We start from the raw sequence: 17,448 nt of genomic DNA, 5'->3' as shown, positions 1-17,448 counted from the left end.
AAACGAACGTATATTATACAGCACCCTTAAGCGTATTCATATATTATACTCGCGGTCCATCTGGCTGCGAATTTTGCCCACCCCAATGTTTTAAACTGATTTTGTGTTTTTTATTGCCAATGCAATACAATAGGTGCATGCAGTATGTCGGGTTTTGAGGTTCAGTAACGTTTTTTACTTGAGGGGCCAATTCAATTTTACCATCAGATCGGATGTTTGTCATCCAACTTGAATTTTAAAACTCTTTTAAAAAAGGTTATGCCCTTTAAATACTCAATTTCATCTAAGTAAATGTTTCTTTCTTTTTTTTTTTTTTTTGTATATAGGTATATAACATATAATTTACTTTTATGTATTATAAGATAATTTGGTTCTCTTTTATTATCTCTAAAGCATGTTAAATTATTATTTATTATTTTACGAGTATTATTATTTTTCGATGTAATAAAAATAAAAAAATATGCTATAAGCTACACAAGTTCCTTACTATTTTTAAGACTGCCCATACATATTTAATATACTAAAATAACTAGGAAATAATTTTCTTATATATGTTGATCAACAATAAAATTGCTAGAGCAATATCATTATTATAATTATTATTATTAACAATGTTTTATTTTTATTTTATTTTAAAATGTTCACATTTTTTATTGGTTTTATTTTTGCGTTGTTCCAGGTAAAATGCATATATATATTTGACAATCTCGTGCAACCAGTGTTGTGAGTATGTAAATTCAGAACAAATGCAGGTCTGGTAAGTGGTACATGCAACAGTCCTCAGGCATGAACAACCGGTTTATCCAGAGCAATGAAAAACGCCAATATCATTATTCCCTCCCCCTTATTAAATTGCTTCTATGAACGAGGTCTCGATGGCAGCACGTAAATTGTTTATAACACTATTTGAATAGAGTTTTACGAAAAATTGAACGAGTTAAATTATGATAATATTTCATACATAAATATTATAATACTTAGTTCTATTTAATAATTTACTCATATTTTTTTTAATTTACAATTTACGAATATGAAACAAATTTAATATATTTATCCATTTCATTTTTATGATATTGTGTTGTGAACTCTTAAAATTGTTATTGTGATATTGTAAAATAACTCAAACCAAAATATTTGAAATGATGTATTTTATTATATACTTATGTTTATAACTTATGTACTTATCGATAAATAATTCTATCTGTAAAAATGTTTTCTATAATTCTAATTTAGATAAATTAATTTATATTTTTAGTTTTAATTTTTTTGGATAATGAAAAAAGTATTAATTCAGAAATATTCATCGTTTGATATCTCGTAAAGTTATTCCACGAAACTATTTACTATTTAATTGTTAAATGTATGTATATATATTCTGTAAAATAAACAGTTTGTTAACCTATTTTCATACGTTTTCAAAAGCTTTATCCTAAAGTTTTGTGTTAACGCATAATGTTCAATTTTTCTTCATTCTTTTTCTCTTTGTTCTCTCAGGTCTTTATTTATATTTATTCGTATTGTATATAATTTTGGATCTTGCACAAACCTTTAAAATATTCATAGTTTTAAAGGTAATTAAAGTATAATTCTGTTTACCCTAGAGATATTTCTCTAACAGTTTCGTTTAATTACTGTTTTGTGTGCTTCCATCATGTAATATTTATTAGATCAACACTAAAAATTATACATGTTTCCACTGTATATATGCAATCAAAATTAACACCCCTATACAACCCAATTTCTGCTATTAAACTTCTAAATATTTATTTTCTCTATTTTGGTCATTTTAAACCAGTATTATAACTATCATTATTTTCATCGGATAGGCAAAACCTTTAATATGTAATTAATAAAAAGTAAATTATATTAAATAATTATTAAATAGTTATATTTTATAGTTAGTAATTATTAAATAGTTTATTAGATAAGTAAATAAAAAAAAGTTGATATTTAAAAAAATAAATTTAATAATATTAATTTATATTAATATAAATGTAATTTAAATAATTTGAAAGGATTTGATGATACAATAAAATAATGATGTAATTTTGTGTGAACGGCTAATATTAAAAAATGTTGATTTAAAAAAGTAAAATATTTGATATTGTTTTTATTTATGAACTTACTGCAACAATTAAAGAAAACGTGATCTGAGTAAATTTAAACTTAAAGTATACTTAAAAAAAAAGAATCCATAAAACTATTGAAATCTTAAAATCTCAGACAGGCATCAATTTATTTATCCCTTGAGATTAAACTTGCCGTTTAAATTTATAAACGGTATATTTTTTACTAGATAATCTTGTTGGTAAACAAACTGCGCATTTTTCAAACTGGACATATTATCTATACACTACCTAGTAATAGCCATTTATCTAGAGTAAAATAACATTTTGATTACGTACTTCAAATTGTTTAAATACAAATATAATATAAATCATTCGAAACTTTTCAACAGCTACTTTTTATTATTTAATTTATTCTACGTCTGTACAGTCTAAATATTTTGATGACCACTTCAATAATGTATTTCATTATTGATGTGATCTGAAGAGAAACAATAAATATATTAAATTAGATAAAAACATGATTTGTGATTGACACGTTTGAATGATAAAATAAGGAGGGGGGAAATATCGTTGGATCGTCGCGTCGTGGAAATACACGTTACTTATAAGTTAAAATTACAAATAAATTCATTACTATATGCCATAATATGATTAATTATTTTAAATACATTTTATTATTTTTCTTTTGTAAGTTTGTTATTTATTTTTATAAACTTTTAAATATTTGATTATGTCGTCTAAACAAGTATTATATTTATAAAATTCAATAATGAATACTTTCGCAGTAATACTAAATTTATAAATAAGTATGTGCATGTTTGTAGATCATGATAGTTTAGAAACCTTAAAGCACACGGTAACCACAAAAATCTATTAAACATACATCTGTTTTCCATCATAGATTCTCCATTACATTGAAACCGATATACATAACGGTGTTGCCGTTCTCTCATATGTTTTGGCAACATTTGTTTTCTTCCGTTACGCGCTTGCCTAGTCATTGGACCATGATTTTTATTTTATCATTAATATATTTTTATTTTTTTTTTCCATCTTGCCAATCTTAAACGCTATTTAACAACAATTTAGTGCACTTCACTGCTGCCGTATTATATGTAGTCAGTGCATCGCCAGAACAACGACACGGCAATTGATTTATTTTATCGGATTTTCAAAGTTTTTCTATTATCTAAGTTATCATTATTTTTTTAAACTTTTTTAGTGTTAAAAAGACAGTTCATAGTTTATAAAATATCAAAATATTCAATTTGAGATTTTTATCTTACTATCTGTAGTCTCTGCGTGTTCTGAAGATAAATAATAAAACATACCACTATAGAGTATATATACTCTGTAGGTGCATTTACTTGCATGTATGTTTCTCGTAAAATTTTATTTCTAAAATGTATTTCATCTCAATATGTAATTTGCATTGTACTAAAAAAATAAAAAATAAATGGTTTATTTTCTTAAGTACTTGAGTACAATTGTTTCATGATGCTATTTCCTACATTTCCTGTGTAGTTAAATATTCTTAAAATTATTAACAAACTAATTGGGTTTATTTTGAAAAAGGCTTACATGTCTATACATGTGTAGGAAGTTACATGAATCAATTTTATTTTTTACGATAACTATATAGAATTAATGGCGAATATTCAGAATTTATTATGTGAACTTAAAAGCGTTATCTTTACATTGTAGATTTTAACTCTGTATTCGTGTTCAAATATGTTATGTAAAAAACCAACTAATTTGGACAGTGCCCACTAGACCACGAAGGCCACAGTTATAGGCAGATGTTTTTGATGAAAGAAAAACGTATATCGTCGTAAAAATAATTATTAGTTGATTTTATTATGTTAATTCTAAGTACTTAATAAACCGTAGTACGACTGTAAACAGAAAATAGCTAATGAATTCTATAATGCCTTTTTTGATAGATAAACCCTAATAAATTATTATCCACGAATGAAGTTTACATTTACGATTATTTGTTTAATTTGACTATACGCATCTGAAAAAATGTATTGTTTATTAATAATTATACAGAACGATTTAACTAAATATTCATATTCTTAGGGAAATGTTATATTATTCATAAACATTTAACATAACATTTATTATAACACTTGTTATAACTAATAAGCTTTTATTATATAATAATAATTAATAAGTAATAAAGTTTTCAAATAAAATATTTGCTTAAATTTTTTTAATAAAATAATAGTTATTAATCCTGAGGTCGTTTTGAATTGGTCTTTATTTTTATTTTAATATAACAAAGCGTTGGACCAAAAACCATCTGCTACGTGAGTAAACACAAATCGCAAAACATGAGAGTACCCACCCCCATATGTGCTCGTTTAATTTTGATGAAGGTTCCAAGGGTATGCTTGTTGTTCAATATTTTATTCGTAATTACTATGGCGGGAATGACTTTTGAGATTTTTTTCCCCCTTCTCAAGAGTGGGAGGGTCATGTTGGAGTTATTATTTATTTTTTTTTTTTTGTATTCGCATTCCATTCCTGAAAAACCCACCCACCGACCCTTAGGGTGCAATTAAGATTCTTGTGAGAGGGACCTTAACGAAAAAGCGGAATCTGAATTCATGTTGAAAAGAAAAACTTCAAAACACGCAGAACGACTAAAGTGGATGTCGAAAAATGAATACTGGTTAAGTTTTAATTGTGACAGCGAGGGTTGTTTGAAAAGTTTTAATTTTGGACCACAGTACAACTCAAACAAATTATCGTTATTATTGTTTTTGCTATTTAACATTCATCCTTTTTTGTAAATGAAAAGCATTATGACATCCGTCCTCCAGGAGTGTCTAAAAATTAAACAGTGTCCCGTGACACAGTTTCAGAGATCAACTTAAAATAATATTATAAATGCTTATAATTCCATCATCATCAAGATGATTCGTATAGTTATAGTCGATGTCCCTAGATATTGTAAGAATTACAACTGCTACGCTACATTGTAATATCTAAGCGCATTCATCTTAATTTTACTATCTTCAGTTCTTTGTCAATTCCATCCTTTATAATTGCTTCTGGTAATATTTTTAACTGTATTTAATGCTGTAAAATGAATATTATGAAGTTATATACAACATATATGTCTGTCGTATCGTTTCCTATGAAAAATTAAAATGAACAAAACAAAAAAAAAAAAAACATTAAAATCGTATAGTTATATAAAATTGTCTGTTTAATTATAGTCGTTATGATCGATGATTATATTTTGGCGCCCAAAGCCATAGTTTTAAAATAAACCCTAGCGCAAGAATACCTCAGAACTAATTCCTCCGAGTAGCGGCGGGAGCAGGCTCAGTAATGATTATTATCAATCTGTTTTGGTCATTGCATTGCCGATGTTAAAAGGAAAAAATAAAAGGCGTGTTGAGGAGGTACGGCGATCCACAATGCTCAACAGGTGCTCGTCGTGTCGCCGCCGTTACAAGCGCACAGTGGACTGGCGGCGAGGGCGGCAGGCGTGAAACCGACCGACTGGCCGCACGTCGAACCGCTCGGGCAGATGTTTCCACCGTGCACGTCGCGCACCTGCCCTTCCTCGCGCGCCCGTCCGACCCGCGGGCCATCCGCGGCACTGATTAATCGTGATGACCTCGAAAATCGTTACGGGAAGGTCTAATCGAAACCGAATCTGGGTAATATATACGACGCGCGTTATACGTTACCTGGAAGACTATACACGCGCGTCGCGTCGAACAAAAGGAGAAGAAGGAAGAAATAATGGACGGAGGATGTTCGAAAGACGTGGCGTCGGTGGCGATCGTGTACAACGTGTAGTACGGGTCGACGGTAAACGAAATTGATTAGAAAAACACGATTCGAAAAACCGTTCACATTTACGGCCGAAGAAAACCGATTTCGGAATGTCTAACGCAACCCCCCCCCCCCCGATAACGTGTTGCCGAATCGTGTGCGAATGATTTCCGAGGCTGCGGGACGACCCGGGACAGATGGTCGGGCACGCGACGTCTTGTGCGGTTCGGTGTACCAATAGATCCGGCGCGCGACGACGGGGATTGGAAAACATAAATTCAACAATCGCGTTATTGGCGTTCGACCGACGCAGGGCGGTGGTGGTAAAACACGCTCGTGTACACGATTTTCCCCCCGCATTGTACGCGTTGAAGTGGACGGTGGTGCTGATGTCTCCGCCGCCGCCGCCGCCCAACCCTCGACGACTCGTAACATTTTACACGCCTCCGACACGAGACAAATCATAATTCATGCGCGCACCAACTACTAGACCCACTCCATTCGCGCTATACATACGGCGTGGTGTGCGACCGCACAATTTCCCTTCCTCCGCCCCGCTCGCGGCCATGTCCACGCGCGCCGACGACCGCCGTAACCCTTTTGCGGCGGCTATCGCCAACAACGCGTACGTCGCTCGTGAACGGTACGGCGTGCATCATCGCACCCGTTACCTGTTGTGCGCGTCGTTCTTTGTCACACGTGCGCGTGCGTGCGCTGCCAAGACGAACGTGTCGTCGACGTCACCGCCGTCCACTACCGCGTTTATCTTACCACCTCGGAGTCGCGTCATAATAAATATTCATAGCGCATGTGTCCGATGACGAATCTGTAAACGGCATACGACCACGACGGCGACCGTGTGAGAAGACGTTCACACGTCCTACACCGCCGCTACCCGCGCGCCGGTGTGTGAGCCACCGTGTCCGATTCGGTTGCCTCTTCACCGTTTTGAATAACAATAAGTTCAAGAAATACGTTCTCGGACACGGAAAATAATATAATATTTCGTATAGTAATACGTTTTAAAACATCATGTAAAATTCTCCGTCTGTTGTTGATGAACCGAAAAAAAAAAAAATCCCGTGCGATATAATGCCGTTGACGGTGCACGCATATCGGCACGAAACCAAGTTATAGGTGTATGGTTACGGTGAGATTACCGTCGTCGTCCTCGCGTTTCGTCGCAACAACGACCGTCCGCGCTATTGAGTTCCGTACGCGCGGTTCGATCCGTTTAAAATTTCTAGATTTCAATCACAATCACTTCTAATTGTTGCGACGTTTTATTCATTCTTCGTTAACATTATTGTTGTTCGTAAGACTTTTCGTCCGTCTTCTCGTTTATTATAATGTATTCAAGTTTTTTTTTTCTTTAATGTTCCTTATTATTATTCGAACATAGTATACTTGTAGTTTACTGTCTGTCAATTCGTTGTCACCTGCACGTTCGTGGTCGTTATTATACTACTACTACGCGTACTGCATTTTTTAAAGAATATTTGTTCTAGCGTGGTCAACGTGGCAAAGTGGACAAATATATTCGATATAACATAGTTGCGTTTTTAGTGTTCGTTCAAATCAACCGACTTCACAGCATGTGTACATCATTCGTTAGTTTTTAATATTTTTTTACCGCGTTTCATTTAGATTTATTTCCCTTTGTTTCTATAAAAATTAAATATTAAAAATATCTTCTTTTTTTTTTTTATTAGGTTTTCCTATATGAGTTTAATGAAATTATATCCAACGAAAAAATAAAATGTCCATTTCTTTCGGATAAATTATATGTATAACTTGCTCGATGCTTCAGCACCTTGACATCATGTAAAAATAGCGATATTGTAGGTTGCCTTTTGTAAGGACAGGGTTGTTTGTAAATAATTAAAGTGGTACCCTTCTCCCTAATTCTATATAATAGATGGTTCTTCTCAAGTCAGTGACACCTTGTGTACACGCGGGTTGGGGGTAATGAGAACACATATTAAGGGTTTTTCTATACCGTAAAATTGTTAACATAGTATTTCAAAACAAACAAAATGGTTTCAAAATTGTATGTTTGATAGCAACTGTTTTAAAAATTCAAGTGGAATATAAACCGTTTCGTTTATTCCTTGACTAATATTTTTTTAATACCTACAGTCGTAACGGATCGTGGAAGTTTTGTAAAATGATTTATTTACCGTTCCCACTGCAATTTCTATGAACGAAAGAAAAAAAAACGATAACCGTCGGCGTCTGCAGTCAATACTCATCGTATAATATATAATACATCATTAAACCGATTAATTTCGCGGTTCATCGAAGGTTTCGTTTCGCCGTGTCCGGTCAACGATAACTAAATTTTCTCTTTTAACCCCTAGCAGCTTCGCTCAACTCAATTATTACATCCGGCCATCCCAATGGGCATTCGATTATGTTTGCTAATTATAGTATATCAGAATTAAAATTAATACTAAACCGTTGGGTCGTAAAATAATATTTAATATCGATTCACTGTTTTGCGGGCGGTGCTCCACTAGGAATATCGAAAAACCGTGTTCAACGCACCACCGATACGTTTTAATTAAACACATACAGAGTTCGTGTGTATGCACATCTACCCACAATCATATCCATGTCTGTTCGTTTGGTTTTTTAGCTATCTGTATATGAGTTATATGGACGATAGTCGGGTTGTTAAGTGGTCATTAACGCCGACCGTTTGTTCGCGCGAGATGCTTGTACAATTATTATAACGTCTCTCCTCGTAGTGGTAGAAAGCCGGAGAAGACGTATTACTGGCCATCATAACTCGTTGGTTCGCAAACAAACGATTTTTTCGGCCACCGCACGCGGCGTGTATACCACGTCCGAAACGATGCTCGTTTCCCTTGATTACCATTTAATGTGCCGGCCGACTGTTTGTCAGAACGATACCCGTGGATTCTCGGATTCAGATTTAGACAGCGCTTCCTTCCTCGCGGTATCCAGTAGTTTAACCCAAATATATTACTTCGGTCATGGTCTATTTTTTCTACGGGCTTGTACGCTTTAAAGTACACGCACCAGGTTTATAGACCCCCCGCCCTCCATCAAATGGAAAAACTAACGATGATTTATGTAATCGTTTTAAACGTATAATGAAATCGGTTATGTTATTATCATATGCGCTCGCAGATACAACGTAATGCAATAAACTATAATGTACTCATGTGAACTTTGTTTATTTTTTCAACAGCATGGTCGTGTTTGGGTCAAGAAGGAATGACCGACACCCGAGAAGGGGAAGATATATCACTAAAATGTCGATTTAATGGACAATTACCATCAACCGTCGCCGAAACTCAATATTATTGGCTGAGGACTAATAAACACAACCAAGATAATGTGGCTATCAAGGCGACTCCGTTAGAAGGAAACTACAAGTAAATAGAAAATAATCATAACTCGTTTTTATACCTTGAACCATTAAAATTATGTGAATATACGATATCAATATACATTGAACTTAAAATTAATATCAAGTTAATAAATTAACAAAATACAATTATAAGAAAAAATATGGATAAGAAATTATTTAATGTTATTCTTGCATAGTTTTTATAAAATGGATATGCACCATTAGATTATATAATTTTAAATTTAATGGAGGTCTATTTCATATTATAAATGAAGTATTTACAAGTCTAACGCATTTATTTTTTTCTATTAACTTTTTTTTAGGCTTGATTTCCGTCCAGAACTAGGAATCTATGATTTACTCATTTCCAACTCAACTTATGAGAGGGATAACGGAAAATTCGAATGTCGACTGAAGGCAGCCGGTACTGGTCGTGAAATTCATTCCCAAAGTTTTCAAATAACTGTATTGACACCACCAAGTCCACCGCGTATCACACCCGGACCTAACCCTGTTGCTACAGAGGGACGTCCTTTGGAACTAGCATGTACGAGTACTGGTGGGAGTCCTGATCCTATTGTTAGGTGGTATCGCGAAGGTGTTCGAGATCCCATTGAATCTATTACACGCATCGGTACCAGCAATAAGGAGACGGTTACATCAGCGGTTTTACAAGTGACTCCAAACCGTGAGGATGATGGTGCGGTGTATCGGTGCATGGTGTGGAACAGGGCTATGGCTGAAAGCACAAAGTTCGAGACTAGGACCACTTTGAGTGTAAATTGTAAGTACCATGTAAGATTAATAACTGTTGGTAGTGTAAAAATAAATTTTAGGGTGCGTCTAAAAGGGATAAAACCACATATGGCTTCATAATTTCCGAAAATAGTTAAATATATTAATCTCGTAGATATTTCATTGATATATATATATACATAGTCTTAAATGTAAATGTTCTTCTTGTATTGAATTCTCATGTATATCATTAAAATAAATTACTTATCAACCTTTTTTAAAATTAGTTCTGAAAATGTATCCTGTATAATTAACAGATGATGGTCTTGAAGATGCTATTCATATTCTCTAATGACATTTTCTTTTGTGGGACTTAATAATATTCGAGTACTTTAAACTGTTTTACTATATTAAAAGGGTAGTGTTTGAAAATGTGTATTGGAGAGAAATACTCTAATATTAAGTATAAATGTTCCATTCTTCAAGTTCTTACATTAACCATTTAAAATATTCTAAACTGATTAGCATTTATATTTATTATTATTATTATTATTATTATTTAGATTATCCTCGCGTTCAAATTGGCCCGGAAAACCCTTTGCGGGTTGAACGAGACGATTCCATTACCTTGCAATGCAACGTTGATGCTAAACCTCGCGTCAATAACGTGCGATGGATGCGTGACGATCGTTTCATAGCTACTTCTTTCACTCATGTCATCCAAAAGGTTACCGCTCAAGACGCTGGCACGTATACATGTTTGGCGGACAACGGATTGGGACAAACGCGTGAAGCCGAACTCGTGTTGGATGTCCAATACCCTCCTCAAGTGACTGTCGAGACCGGGCCGGGTGTCGCTAGACAACGCGAGGCCGAAGAAGGTGAAACTTTGACCATCCAGTGTAACGTGTCTGCCAATCCACCGCCAGTTTCGGTCGAATGGATTCGCGAAGGGCGTCCAGATTTCCGGCAAGCAGGAGAAGTTCTACGCATACCTAAAGTCACCGCCGACTCGGGTGGTGTATACACTTGTAGAGCTGTCAATATACTTTACCCGTCTTCGTTGTCACGTCAAAGAATAAACCGTATTGGTAACGCGTCCTTAACTCTGTTGGTCCGTCACCGACCCGGCGTGTCCAGGATCACTCCGGATAGACCCATAGCGACTGAAGGTACAGGAGTGACTTTGACGTGTTCAGCGTCACCTCCAGGCTGGCCGACTCCTCAGTTCAAATGGTGGCGTGAATTCGATTCAGCAAACCCATCAACTAGTGCCACAATTTTAGCTACTGGACAAAAATACACTATTCAATCTGTACATTTGGGAAGTGAAGGTCGCTACAGATGTCAAGCATCTAATGAGCTGGGAACTGGAGATGCAGCTTCTGTCCTATTAACTGTTCACCATGCCCCGAAATTCGTCACCAAATTGCAACCACACGTCACCAGGCGTGCATCAGATATAGGTTTTTCAGCTATCTGCGCTGCTCAAGGAAAGCCTAAGCCGGCTGTGACTTGGTACAAAGACGGCAAAGAAGTATTGCACGATTGGTTTGATGTTAGCACAGATGAAACAGAAAACAGTAATGGAGTAACAACTGTGCACAGTACACTAAAATTCCATGGCAAAGAACGACCTCGGGGTAACCAGTTGGTGCCCTCAGATCGAGGTGTGTATTCTTGTGCATTTGAAAATGATGTTAAGAAAGTTGAATCCAGTATGCTTCTTAGAATTGAACGTAAGTAACCTTACTATATATTTCATTATAAATTTGGTATTAATTTGTTTTGATTTTTTACAGATGAACCCATTGTATTACACCAGTTCAACAAGGTAGCCAGTGATTTATATGAAACAGCTGAAGTAATTTGTCGAGTACAAGCTTATCCTCGCCCTGAATTCCAGTGGAGCTACAATAGTAACATGGCTCCTTTACTGGCAGGTAGCGATGGTCACTATGAAATAAACACAACTATTAATGAAAGTGGTGGTGACATTTACACCAGTGTCTTGCAAGTATCAAACCTCCGAGAAACAGACTATGGTGATTATAGTTGTCGTGTAGCCAACACTTTAGGTAGTGTAAGGTCCACAATTAGATTGCAACCTAAAGGACCACCTGATCATCCTGAAAACATAACAGCTCTTGAAATTGGCCACAATAGTGTTGTATTACAGTGGAACAGTGGTTTTAATGGTGGTATGATTAGTACCAAACACTCTATAAGCTACAAAAAAGTTTCTGTGGATGAGAATGAAGTAGACATTGACTGTTACACAACTAAAAGGTCCAATCAGCCAGAAAGATGGCAAGAATTCGACTGTCAAACAAAAAATCCCTGCAATGTAACCAACTTGGAACAACATCAAAGTTATTTATTTAAGGTAAATACTGATATAATAATAAATAATTTATTGAAATAATGAATGAAAGAATAATAAGTGTTCATTAAAGTATTATAATATAAACGGTTTATATAATATAAATGTAAGTTGTGAGAAGATTATTAATTTTATTTATGTCTCAGTTATTACCTCATAATTGGTGAATTTAATAATAATAACTAATTGATACCACATTTTTTCTATAAAGAACTAATAAGTATATGTAGTTTTTATTTGTATACTTATAATTAAATAATAAAATCAAATATTAAACCTAATTAATTAAATAAATTTTAATTGACTTACAGGTTAAAGCGTATAACAATAAAGGCCACAGCGAGTATTCACAAGAAACTGTAGCCATGACTAAAGTGGATCGTATACCAGCACCTCAACGTGTAACATTTGATCCCGAATCTCATGCTTTGACCATCAACATTGGTGCAACTTGTTTACAGTTGGTAAGATTTTATTTTTTATAGTAAAACTTTCTTTTTATTTTAATCTTAGGTTTACTTATTTTAACTAAAAAAAAAAAGTTTTATCCCAAAAGTCTTAAAAATGTTTATAACTATTGTCAATAAATTTTTGAGTAATATTTATGTATAAACATTTGGAAAATGAAAAAATTATGATGGTTATATAACAAAGTTCTTGTATGAAAATTAATTAAACATAGAGTTTATACATTTTTTACAAAATACCTTTCACAGTTTCAAACTTAATTTATATATTTTATGGTTTTAAAAACCATTTATAAAATTTATCTCTGTATAAAAATAGTAATTTTTTTTCTTTTTTAGGTGGGAGTTGTTGAAGCATCCATGGGAAGTACTCGTGAAAATTGGCATTTGATTGAAACTCTTCCATTAGCAGTTAGTGGTAGTACATCTACAAACCGTGAAGCTACCATTTTGTCATTAATTTCACATCGTCAAAGCACTGGTGCTCGTTCACTAGATGAACACGACCTGAACCTAATGGGTGGTAGTGAAGATGAAGATCTTATTGATAAGCCAGCTGATGATGTTCGAATTAGAGTTAGGCTATGTCTTCGCTCTAGTCAAACAACATGTGGTGATTACACAGAAGCTGAAAGTAAGTCATTTAATAAGTAAATAATTAATTCTATTAGAATAATGATATTAATTTGTCAATTTATAAAATATATTACATTGGTTGTTTAATATTTTTTTGTTTATTTTTAGTTGGTGCAAATTTTGTTAAAGAACAACAAGCAATTGCCACTCCTACCCTCATTGCTCTAGTCATATCATGTGCTGTTTTTATTTTATTTGTGGCTTTATTATTTGTATTTTGTCGCTGTAAACGTAAGACTGCAAAGAAAACGACAAGCAAAGAATATGAAATGGATTCTTCAACGTAAGTTCTTCAAACTAATTAATTTCTCTATTTTTGTAATTGTATTTGCTTTTTATATCTACTAATACGATGTATACTTAATGGGTCATTTACTAATAATCTCCGAAATGAAATATTTGGATACTCCTTTTATTTTTATTAAAATGCTTTAGTTAAAATTCTTAGGAATTATAGATATAAAGAAAATAATTACTTTATTAAGTTTGATATTCTTATTTCTCTTGTATTATTATAATTATATAATTATTATTCATTTATTTTTTTTATTTTTTTTTTTAGGATTTTACAATATGTATAGAATAATACTTAATATTATAATTGTATTTTAAATCACTTAATTATATAGTATTAAAATATAATCTATTAATTTATTTAAATTATTCTACTTCAATAGTTACATATTAAAAAATAAAGTTTACTTATAAAATAGTTTTTGAATTTAACATTTAAAATATGTCTATTTTTATACTTGCACTTATGTAGTAGTTTTAAATGATTTTGATATTAATCTTAAATTAACTATTAATTGTAGCGTACAACCTATCAATTTAGTTTATTATAATATCTTCTTTGTAAAACCACTTTTATTCATATTTTACATTGTTGTTTCTATGATTACACGCTACATTTGGCGTTTTTGTAAATTGGTGAGTATTATATATTTTGGGCCATTTGCCCTACACATTTAGGTTAGATAACACTAGAACTTTTATTATTTTAAATATAGTGTCAATAGTTTTCTTTGCTTTTGAATTGAAATTTGCAATGTAGAAAAATTGTTGTTTGTTCTTCTTCTCTAATAATAAGCATTTTTTTTTATTCAGTGTTCACCCTAGTATAATTCATGGACCCCCACCCTACACCGAACCTGGTCTTGACAACAAAGTACTTCAGCAGTCTGTAGATCTAGTTCACGATGTCACTAAGAATGCTGTATATGGATCCCAAAATGACTATAATACATATCACACTGGCAACGGATTGCGTCCGAATGGTGAATGTAAGATTTATTAAATAAAGACTAAATGAAAGTATATGAGAATTTGTAATTCATGACAATGAATGAGCTGAAATATTTTTGAAACAATTTAATTAACATTAATATGAACTTGACTATAACATATTTTTTATTCTTTTAGGGGTCAATGTTGGTTATGTAGAAAACAGTTATTCCAATTCAAACAATGGTGGTTCAGTCAACTCTCAAGATTCTCTTTGGCAATTAAAAATGGGTGGTAATGGTAGTACTGGTGGAGCACACATTTCTCGTGATGATAATTTACACATGTCTGAGCGCATGAACCACTATGGTAATTAAGAATTATTATTAAACAATATGTATGTACTTTTTGAAATCTTTATGAATTCAAATGCTATTTAAATATTTTAAATGTTATATAAACGCATAAAATATAATAAAAAAAATGTATGACTAATTTTATTATAAAACTATTATTTTTCACCAGTAATATATTAATTGATTTAATTCTACAGGAGGTTATGATCCACTAACTCATGGTGGCTATGGGAATATGGATGATTATGCACACTATCCACAACTGACTTCAGCTAGCCCAGATTACAGCACTCATAGTCATGCCCCTTCTAGGCAAGATTACATTCACAGCGGTCATTTGCAACCAGCTGACAAAAGCCGCAGGCGGGATCTACACCTTGGTATGCACCATAATCATCTCGTAACTCCTTGAATGCGTATTTTTAACTTACTTCAATTAATCTTGATTTCAGAATCTCCATATGGTGATGTTAGTGGCTTACCTGACCCTTACCTTGAACAACTTATTGACAACGAGGACCACATGAAACCTCAACCACATTTGTCCATGTCATATGATGAAAGTCTTGAGTCTGGATATTCTACTCCGAATTCACGGACGCGACGTATAATCAGAGAAATTATCGTTTAAAAATGATGCGTTGCCCTGTGTGTATAGTGTTTTAATTTTGACGTTGTTCTTGTACATAAACATAAGTTGTTGTGTTGTTAAAGCGTCATCAGATCTCAAAATTTTGTTTGTGCTCAACATCCATCTTTAGATCGTATAAACTTTAGTTGTATCCCATTTCTACCACACTGCCTTTGTGTTCCATATACATGCATCTGTGTAAATAATCAATTTTATTTATAATCATGATGATAGTGTTGAGATATTCCAATTCATTGATGTTTGATCTAAACTTATTACTTAATGCACTTATTAAAATTTTCATTAAAATGAACTGTCTTTTTTTACCATTGTATAGTTGTTAGGAAAACTTTCAAACTTATGAGTATCAATTACTCTGCTACAAAATGTATTATTTTTCTGTATTATAATAATCATAATTTTTATTTGCGATATGTTGCTCTATAACTTTATGTTACTGGAAAAATTATCATTTACTTATGTAAATAAACAAACACAAAGCATTTAGTGTTAAATTCATATTTCCCATTTAACACAAGTAATAAGTATTAATGCGAGAGACTTTATGACTTGAGTTTTTTTGAATATTGTTACAAAATCGTGTTGGGTTAATATGGCATTCTTAACTTGCTACAGTATTAAATTAAATGCACATTGATTAAAAAATAAGACATGTTCCTCGTTTTTCTTTCATTTTAAAAAATTTATGTTCTAAATTTTTTTTTTTTTTTTGTATTTTGGTCATTTATAAATCCAAGACTGTTCAGTATTTTACTTAATTTCTTGACCTCTCGTGTAGACTCGGAATATCTTGTAGCAAAAACCTGTTATGGTTTATATATTTTACAGTTTATATATAGTACTTAGTTCCTATTTTCAACAAGGTTAAAGTAGTATAAAAAAAAAATTAAAAAATTGCGATTTGAGTGTATATGGATAGGTCAAGAAAACATTGAACATGATTATTAATGTCAGAACAAATTAGGTATGTGCCATTATAAATTAATGTGCTTATAAAAAACATGTAAATATAATTTAAATTTTTTATTTTGTTCATACTGTCATAATATTTACTTAAGTATATTTTAATAGATCAGTTAAGTGATTTTAATGATGTATAATTAAAATTAAAATTGGACTGCAAATATATATATATGAGAGTTTCTCAAGTTTTTTTTTTTTTTGTAAATTTTGTTTTTATTTTGTATTTATATTTTAGTTAAAAAAAGAAGACAATTTAATTGTATATTATAAATTTAAGTACTATAAATATTATAATATTGTTTTAGGCTTATAGGAACTATTCTTTATATTTATTTTTGTGAAAAAAAAAAAAATATATATATGTGAACAATTTAAAATACATTTTTATAAGCAAAAATACGTTGTTTATGGTCTGCTTTTAATGTCATGCCGGTCCGTAACAGTTTCATATTATGTACTATTTAAATATACTTGTTCCAGAATATTATCATTTTTTATTTACAATGATTGTTAATTTTTTTGTCATATTGATTTCGCCGTTAGTCATTACTCTTCATTGTGCAATGCGTGAAATATAATATATATATATATATTGAAATAAAATTGAAATAAATATATTATGTACTAAACATTGTTGATTATTAATTCTTTTCCTTGAACCCTTACAAAAATCATTTATTTTTCAACGCAAGTTTTTTTTTCATTTGTTTGAATGTACTTAAAAATATTGTTTTTGATGATATACATAAACATTCATGTATTTGTGAATAACTTTTAAAATACAAAAAT

At 32.2% G+C, this 17,448-nt stretch overlaps 1 protein-coding gene across 3 annotated transcripts in view; it reads left to right on the top strand.

Moving 5' to 3' along the window:
• LOC112692309 (hemicentin-2) overlaps positions 1 to 16,498 on the top strand; it is a 45,943-nt gene extending 29,445 nt beyond the window's left edge. The window contains exons 2-12 of one of the 3 annotated variants that reach the window (XM_025566937.1): positions 9,082 to 9,268; positions 9,567 to 10,027; positions 10,542 to 11,717; positions 11,781 to 12,364; positions 12,673 to 12,825; positions 13,168 to 13,462; positions 13,573 to 13,747; positions 14,584 to 14,747; positions 14,887 to 15,057; positions 15,242 to 15,424; positions 15,497 to 16,498. In XM_025566937.1, the coding sequence (XP_025422722.1) occupies positions 9,082 to 9,268; positions 9,567 to 10,027; positions 10,542 to 11,717; positions 11,781 to 12,364; positions 12,673 to 12,825; positions 13,168 to 13,462; positions 13,573 to 13,747; positions 14,584 to 14,747; positions 14,887 to 15,057; positions 15,242 to 15,424; positions 15,497 to 15,675 (3,728 nt within the window). In that variant the 3' untranslated portion in view covers positions 15,676 to 16,498. Of the gene's footprint in view, positions 1 to 9,081; positions 9,269 to 9,566; positions 10,028 to 10,541; positions 11,718 to 11,780; positions 12,365 to 12,672; positions 12,826 to 13,167; positions 13,463 to 13,572; positions 13,748 to 14,571; positions 14,748 to 14,886; positions 15,058 to 15,241; positions 15,425 to 15,496 lie in introns of all 3 variants that reach the window. The other 2 variants (XM_025566936.1, XM_025566935.1) reach the window with 2 other exon arrangements.
• Positions 16,499 to 17,448: the final 950 nt, after the last annotated feature.

The sequence above is a fragment of the Sipha flava genome, unplaced genomic scaffold (genome assembly GCF_003268045.1).
Source record: "Sipha flava isolate LNK unplaced genomic scaffold, YSA_version1 72_pilon_pilon, whole genome shotgun sequence".
Lineage (NCBI taxonomy): Eukaryota > Metazoa > Arthropoda > Insecta > Hemiptera > Aphididae > Sipha > Sipha flava.
Note: the sequence above shows the minus strand (reverse complement) of the source record. Positions and strands in the feature narration are given on the sequence as shown.